At 58.0% G+C, this 7,591-nt stretch overlaps 3 protein-coding genes across 3 annotated transcripts in view; 1 reads left to right on the forward strand and 2 right to left on the reverse strand.

Annotated features, from left to right (window-relative positions):
• Nucleotides 1-1,344, reverse strand: part of PTSG_02945 (uncharacterized protein) — a gene marked incomplete at its 5' end in the record, with an annotated part of 3,587 nt that extends 2,243 nt beyond the window's left edge. The window contains 4 exons of the mRNA XM_004996401.1: nt 477-602; nt 718-783; nt 1,000-1,057; nt 1,205-1,344. Of these exons, the coding sequence (XP_004996458.1) occupies nt 477-602; nt 718-783; nt 1,000-1,057; nt 1,205-1,344 (390 nt within the window). The remainder of the gene's footprint in view (nt 1-476; nt 603-717; nt 784-999; nt 1,058-1,204) is intronic.
• A 136-nt stretch (nt 1,345-1,480) lies between these two features.
• Nucleotides 1,481-2,932, forward strand: PTSG_02946 (uncharacterized protein). Its single transcript, XM_004996402.1, has 4 exons — nt 1,481-1,760; nt 2,022-2,066; nt 2,188-2,307; nt 2,625-2,932. Exons 1-4 carry the CDS (start codon nt 1,515-1,517, stop codon nt 2,850-2,852), a joined length of 639 nt encoding a protein of 212 aa, XP_004996459.1. The 5' UTR covers nt 1,481-1,514; the 3' UTR covers nt 2,853-2,932.
• Nucleotides 2,933-3,085: 153 nt separating this feature from the next.
• The window catches only part of PTSG_02947 (puromycin-sensitive aminopeptidase-like protein), a 5,752-nt gene continuing 1,246 nt past the window's right edge, over nt 3,086-7,591 (reverse strand). The window contains exons 2-11 of the mRNA XM_004996403.1: nt 7,171-7,547; nt 6,777-6,873; nt 6,601-6,640; nt 6,378-6,424; nt 6,078-6,224; nt 5,620-5,798; nt 5,001-5,342; nt 4,118-4,761; nt 3,734-3,877; nt 3,086-3,503 (exon numbers count right to left, since the gene is read on the reverse strand). Of these exons, the coding sequence (XP_004996460.1) occupies nt 3,343-3,503; nt 3,734-3,877; nt 4,118-4,761; nt 5,001-5,342; nt 5,620-5,798; nt 6,078-6,224; nt 6,378-6,424; nt 6,601-6,640; nt 6,777-6,873; nt 7,171-7,547 (2,178 nt within the window). The 3' untranslated portion in view covers nt 3,086-3,342. The remainder of the gene's footprint in view (nt 3,504-3,733; nt 3,878-4,117; nt 4,762-5,000; nt 5,343-5,619; nt 5,799-6,077; nt 6,225-6,377; nt 6,425-6,600; nt 6,641-6,776; nt 6,874-7,170; nt 7,548-7,591) is intronic.

A 7,591-nucleotide genomic window follows, 5' to 3' on the forward strand; every position in this document is an offset into this window, starting at 1 on the left:
GCAGCTCGCTCCTCTTCTTTGATCATCCCTCTACGTCTATTATTTCTTGCTTTTTTGTTCCGTTTTTTTCTTCCGTTTATCTAATCCGCGGCAGCTCCCAGATTAGCCGCGTAGCCCTCCGGCCGCTTGTTATTGAGACCTCATCACACTCTCATCTCTCTGCATTCTGGTTCTGTCTTGTTTCCGCCACCTTCCTCTTCTCCATTCATTGCTTAATGATTATTTTTTCTGTTTTGCGTGGTCGTGATGCTATTTTTAATCCCCCCCCCCCCCCCCCCCCGCGAGGAACAAATGCGCAGAGGTGGTTGTGTGCTATACGTTGCGCGCTTTCCTTTTTCTCTTACACACACACACACACACACACACACACACACACACACACACACACACACACACACACACACACACACACACACACACACACACACACACACACACACACACACACACTTACTCACTCACACATCTGCACTCACTCGCGAGTTTGAGAACGTGTCGGTGCGCACGAGCCGGATCAGGCCGAGGTAGCCGGCTACAGCGAGCAGGGCGCGGTCATTGGCCTGGTCGTGTGTCCACGCGGCAGAGTAGTACACCTCGTCCGGCTACGTGTCGATTGATGCGCGTGATGCAGATAGAGGCGTGGGCGGGGTGGTGAGTGTGTGCGCGTGGATTGAAGTGAAAAGCAGAGGCGCGGTGCAAGTCGAGTGGCGTGCTTACGTTCTCATCGACGTATGCCTGCAGAAGCTGCAGTGTCCCGTCCTCCAGGCACTCGTAGATGCTCGCCTGGACAACATGGGATCGATCGATAGGGTAAGGGCGGTGAAGAGAAAGAGAAGGGCGGTGAAGAGTAGTCAAGGGAAGAGCGCTGGAGCCTCGCACGCACATACACACACGCACGCACGCACACACACACACACACACACACACACACACACACACACACACACACACACACACACACACACACACACACACACACACACACACACAACGACTTACTCGGTTTGAGCCGACGGTCGCGCATATGTACTGTGGGGACTCGCCCTGTGATAGATAGCTGTCGTTTGTATCGCAGGGCAGATCACATAAGGCATGGTGAGGCTGGCTGTCCCTCAACAACAAGGAGCAGGCAAGTAGAGAGAGCAGCGCAACAACGACACCAGCCATCCAAACCATCACAAGTGCACGCCACGACTCCACGTACGGGTTGAAGGAGACGCCGAAGAGCGGCTTGCCGTGGTCTTCCTTGTGTGCAGATGCGAAGCGGTACTTGGGCTGTCCACTCGACACGCTCCCGCCGCCGCCCTTGCTTCCCTTGCGGCCCTTTCGCTTCTTCGGAGGCATCGCAGCGCCGTGTCTGTGCTGGTCTGTGTGTGTGTGTGTGTGTCTGTGTGTGTGTGTGTGTGTGTGTGTGTGTGTGTGTGTGTGTGTGTGAGCAGTGTTGTCTTGTCTGTGTGCACACAAACACGAGCGAAAAAACGGCGCCCACAACAACAACAACAACCACAACGACGATGGACAACACGAACCGCAGCAGCAACGGGCTTGGTGGGTTGGCGCAAGGATGGCGGCACCCGCGGGTGGTGTTCTTCCACATGCTGTTCAAGCTGGGAGCGTTGCTGACGTACATCTTCTGCACGGTGTTCAGCTCCTCCTTCATCATCAACTTCATCGTCATCACCGTGCTCATCGCCTGCGACTTCTGGATGGTCAAGAACGTCTCTGGCCGCTTCCTCGTCGGCCTGCGCTGGTGGAATCAGGTATGCATGTGTGCGTGTGTGTATCTGTGTGTGTGTGTGTGTGTGCATCTCTGTGTGTGTCTGTGCGTGTGTGTGTGTGTGTGTGTGTGTCTACATGTCTACTTCTCTGTCTGCCCTCTGCCTCTCTGTCACCCTGCCACCCACGCTTTGCCTCCCGTCCATTCTTTCTCCCCCCCCCCCCCAAAAACACAAGCATCCCCCGCAAGGGAACCCCCCCCCCCTCCCTTCTACCTCCACCACCACACTACTCTACTCAACCAGATTGATGACGAAGGAAACAGCAAGTGGCGCTTCGAGTCACGCAAGGTGTTGCACTTACTGCGCTAGCTGTTGGACATTGTCGCCTTGTCCTCCTGTTAGCGTGCCAGCGCTTCTTTCGCCTCCTCACCACCACTCTCCCTTTCATTCGCCTCTTCCTTTTCTTCAGGGAGGAGATCCGCCTGATGCGTCAGAGTCGCGCTTGTTCTGGTGGTCGCTCTACATCTTCACCTTCATCTGGGGTGTCCTCGGCTTCTTTGCCTTGATACGGCTGCGCCTCTCATACCTGGTGTGTGTGTGTCTGTGTGTCTGTGTGTGTGTGTGTGTGTGGGTCTGTGTGTCTGTGGGTCTGTGTGTCTGTGGGTGTGTGTGTGTGTGTGTGTGTGTCTTTATATGTGTTTGTGTGTGTGTGTGTGTGTGTGTGTGTGTGGGCGAGTCTACTCTGTATGTGTGTGTGTGTGCGCATGCCCGTGTCCCTCTGTGTCTGCTTCTGCGCGTCACTGTCGCCATGTCCCGTCCACCCCACCACCTCTCACCTCTCACCCCAACCACAACCCCCCCCCCCCCAATCTCACCACCAACACTACAATTCCCTTTTCACCTCAGCTGGTGGTTGTGATTGCGATACTGCTCAACTCGTCGAACGTGGTCGGCTACCGCAAGTGCCAGCGCAACGCCACCAACCAGCGGCAGGACGTCGCCAGCGCATACATCAGCTCCCACATCACCCAGTCCCTCACCCAGGCCGTCACGTCGCAGCTGTTCAGGGGACAGGCTGCTTCCAACAACAACAACAACAACAACAACAACAACAACGCACGGCCCTCCGCATGACGACGGCAGCTGGAGAGACGATGATACGGGCATGTAGGAGAGCTGTAGCACTTGTTTTCGTGCGTGCTGTTGTTTGCGACACACTGCTGGTTGCATGCCGTTACACTTGCATTGCAGCACAGTGGCTCTGATCTGATGTGATGATGTGCAGCATAAGATAAACCCAATCCTTCTTCCAGTCCATGTGTGTGTCTCACACTCTCAAAGTCGATGACATGGCTGCACGGGTAGAATGGGGGGGGGAGTCGTGTATTGTTGTTGAACGGTGGAGGGAAACACACGTAGGAAACGCGAGTTGTGGGAATGGAACGCGTGCATGTGCGTCAAGGAAAACGGTGCGCACACGCAAAACGGAACAGCATGACACGAGTGGTGACAGCGAGGGTGGTGCAGGATGCATCCAGTGTCGTCATCGAGCGTTGACCATCAGCAACTCAGCTTCAGCTCCGCCAACACCAACCACGCGTGCCTGCAAGCACGTGCTGCGCACTCAGAGGCTGGCCCAGAACGCGTCGTTGGCGATGGAGGAGCTGCGGAGGAAGTTTGCAAAGCCCGCAGCGACGCGGATGGACTCGAGCACCTGCTGCACGCGGCGGTCCGTGCCGGGGATCGGATGCTCCTTGAAGAACTGCTCAACCTCCGCAGCGTGCTCTGATGGGGGGAAGAAGGGGGTGGAAAGGAAGGATGCGGTTTGGTGTTGTAGTGGTGAAGGGTGGGACGAGAAGAACGACACTGGTATCAAAAAGAGGGAATGCACACAACAGCAAAGAATGTGCCGCCTCCATCTGTAGCTCCTCATCCACACTCCCAAACCCCTACTCTCCTCCACCTCATCTCCTCCCTCTCCACCTCCTGCACTTCAACGCCACAGCTGAACGCACCTTCGGTGTTGCCGTATGTGCTGTAGACGATGACGGCGTGCATGAGGCTCGGGTTGGCCTTGCCAATCATCTTGCGGTACTTGTCCACGTTCTTCTTGAAGTACGACCACGCCAGGCGCTGGCCCATCCGGTTCGACGTCGACACTGGTGTGTGTGTGTGTGTGTGTGTTGGGGGGAACGGTTGAGGCGTGGGTTATCGTGTGGAATAGGAAAGAGAGACAAAGAGGGAGTACATCCACAACCGTACACGCACAGCCATACACGTACACACGCGCACAACCATCACATGACACTCAACTCCAACCCCCAAACGCCCCCTCCCTCCACCTTGCTCCGCACCCCCAACATCCCCCCCCACACCCACCCACACACACCCCAACGCACCGCTGGCGATGGTGTAGAAGAAGTCCTGCAGCTTGACGGCGCCGGACGTGGTCCAGTCGAGCGCAGCCGTCTTCAGCTCCTCCGTGGGGCCAAACCCGAGCGCGTGCAGCACCTGCTTGCGGTCCGCGTTGTTGTTCAGCGACTCAAACAGGCCAATCAGCTGCTCGTACTCCGTCCGCCCGCCGTTCTTCAGCGCGAGCGAGTACACGGACGTGCGGTAGTCGCTCGGGCATGCGGCCGTGTCTGCAGGGTTGGCCAGCACGCTCTTGAAGCGGCGCCGCGCCTCAGCCACCACCTGCTCGTCGTCGGAGAACTTGGCCAGCAGCGCAATGAGCGTCTGCCGCAGCAGCTTCGTCAGGTGCCCGTCGCTCTCCTTGGCGTCCCAGCCCACCTTCTTCGCCGCGGGCTCCACCAGCGACGCCGCCAGCGCGCGCAGGTGCTTGGACAGCGCCTCGTCGGAGAGCAGCGCCTTGTGCAGGCCGTTGAGGGCCGGGGCAATGGCGTCCCACACCACGCACTCCTCCTCGCCCTTGTATGCGTTGAGGAGCGTGATGAGGAGCTCGGGCTGGAGCTTCTTGGCATTGGTCAGCGCCATGCAGTCCAGCAGTAGGCCCGCACGGTCCTGCGTCGGCAGCGTGCGCTCCCTAGGGAAAGAGGGGTGGAGAAGGGAGGGGGATGAAGACGTGTCGTGGGATGTGAGGTGAGAAACGGTGTGCAGTTGAGGATTCTGGAAGCTGTGCACGCACATGGAGGCGCACACGCATACACACACACACACGCATACACACACAGGCACGCAAACAGGCACACACACATAGAGGCGCACAGGTACACAGGCATACACACCACCCAACCACACACACACACACACACACGCACTTACTTGACGCCTGCGCTGAGGCGCTTGAGGAGGTCTGGCGAGTAGATGACGCGCATGGGGACCGGGTGGCCGAAGTTGACCTTGACCCACTCCCCCGACTTGCACGGCACCTTGAGCGTGAACGTCTCGTCCGAGACGAGCTGCACCTTGGCGTCGCGGTGTGAGGCAGAGGCCGCGACAACGGGCAGCGTCCACGTCTTCTTCTCGTCGGGCTTGGCCTCGGAGCCGTCGGCGAGGAACCACGACTGCGTGCACGTGAGCTCAACCTCGTCTGCAGTTTCGGACTTGATGTCCACCTTGACGACAGGGTAGCCCATCTGCTCCGTCCACGACTTGGCCAGGTCGCTGGTGGTGGAGTTGGCGCGGGTGGAGGGGGGGGGGGGTTGTGTTGGGTTTGTCATGAGTGATAAGAACCGTGGTCGCAGCAGAACGAGACACACATGATGAAACACAAGCATGTGGCAGCATTGGACGTCGGGTACATTTGAGAAAACACACACACGAACACACACACACACACGCACATGCATATGCACACACACACACACACACACACACACACGAACACACACACACATACGTATGCACACGCATGCACATACACGCACCACGGCTGACTTACGCGACGGGCATGCCGGAAGCGTCGGCCCAGGCCTTCCACAGGTCGGTGGTCTCCGTGTTGCCGTACTTGTGGGCCTCAAAGTACGCGCGAAGGCCCTGCTGGAACGCGGCCTCCCCAATCACCGTGTTGAGCATGCGGATCACGCACGCGCCCTTGCAGTAGCTGATGGCGTCAAACACCTGCGTTTGTATGTATGTATATGTGTATGTGCGTGTGTGTGTGTGTATGTGTGCGTGTATGTGTTTGTGTGTGAAAGGAATGTGGCAGGCAATGTGGTTGGTGCACGTTAGCAACAAGGCAACGAACAACCATCCTATTCCTCCCTCCACCACTGCCACTACCACGGCCACGACCATTGTCCCTCCACGATCCCCCTTCTTCTCCTTCCCCTCCCCCCACCGTCTCTCCCTCCTCTCCACTCCTCCATTCCTCCTCCATTCCTCCCCCGCCCAGCGCACCTCTTCGACTTCGTGTGCGTGCTTGATGGGGACTTGGATCGGATGGCTGGAGCGCAGCGAGTCGAGCCGCAGCGCCGCCGCCAGGTCGCTCGTCACAAACTGCTGCCACAGCTGCCACTCGGGATGCAGCTTGTCCGCAGCCCACGTCTGGCGGTGGTATTGTGGCGGTGGCGGTGGTGTGATCGTGGTGGCAGCGAGCGGCATGTGAGCGCGGTTATTGGGGGGGGGAGTGGGGGTGGATGAACAAGAGGCGCAGTTTGGCGAGTGGAAGCAACATTGACACAGCACGACACGTGTTACCTGGAGGAAGCAGGCGAATCCCTCGTTGAGCCAGAGGTCGTCCCACCCTGCAATGTAGATAGAATGGGGTTGATAGAGTGGTGGGTTGATGAGTAGTGGGTCGATGGATGGTGGGTCGGTGCACACAGGAACACAGGAACACACATACACACAAACACACACGCACATACACACGCACACACAACGTAGACAAAGGGTGCACAGTAGGTGGATGATGGCTTACAGGCCATGGTGACGAGGTTGCCAAACCACTGGTGTGCGAGCTATTTTGTGATGGCGGCGGTGATCAAGGGAGTGAGTGCAACATGCAGTTTGAAGATGCAAGCAAGCAGGGCCAGGCAAGTATCCCTTCCTTGTCATCAACACCCCCGCCATCACCACTCGCCACCATCGTCGCACCTCATGGGTGACGACGGTGCAGACGCGCTGGCGCTGTGCGGATGTGGCGCTCGCCTCGTCCACCAACAGATCCACTTCACGGTACGTCACCAGACCCCTGGTAGTTGTGGCGGTGAGTTGTGAGGGGAATGGTACATGGGGAACGTTGACAGTGGTTGCAACAGAAGCACAGACAGGAACAGACACAAACGCACGCACGCACGCAAGAAAGCTAGTGCACACACGACACGACACACACACACACACACACGACATACACACACACACACACACGACACACACACACACACACACACACACACACACACACACACACACACACACACACACACACACACACACACACACACACACACACATTACCCCACCCCCCTTTCCCCATCCCAAAACAAACCAGTTCTCCATGGCGCCGGCGGCAAAGTCGGGGATGGCGATCATGTCCATCTTGGGGAGTGGGAAGGCGATGCCAAAGTAGTCGTCGTACAGGTCGAGGCACTTGACGCCGCAGTCCAGCGCAAAGCGGGCGCGGTCCACCATGCCCGGTGTCGAATAGCACCGCATCAGCACGCCGTGCTGAGTCGTGCCCTGCACAAACTCAAACTCGCCCACGCACATGGCGAGCAGGTAGGAGCTCATCTTCGGCGTGTCCATAAAGGCCACGCGCTTCTTGCCGCCCTTGAGGTACTCCACGCGGCGCTCGGGCATGTTGGACAGCGCCGTCAGGTGGCTGTCGATGACCAGCGTCACGCCAAACGTGGCCTTGGCGGCAGGCTACGATGATGGTTGGGAGGGGGGGAGGAAGAAAATGAAAGTGA

This window comes from Salpingoeca rosetta, assembly GCF_000188695.1.
Source record: "Salpingoeca rosetta unplaced genomic scaffold supercont1.6, whole genome shotgun sequence".
Lineage (NCBI taxonomy): Eukaryota > Choanoflagellata > Craspedida > Salpingoecidae > Salpingoeca > Salpingoeca rosetta.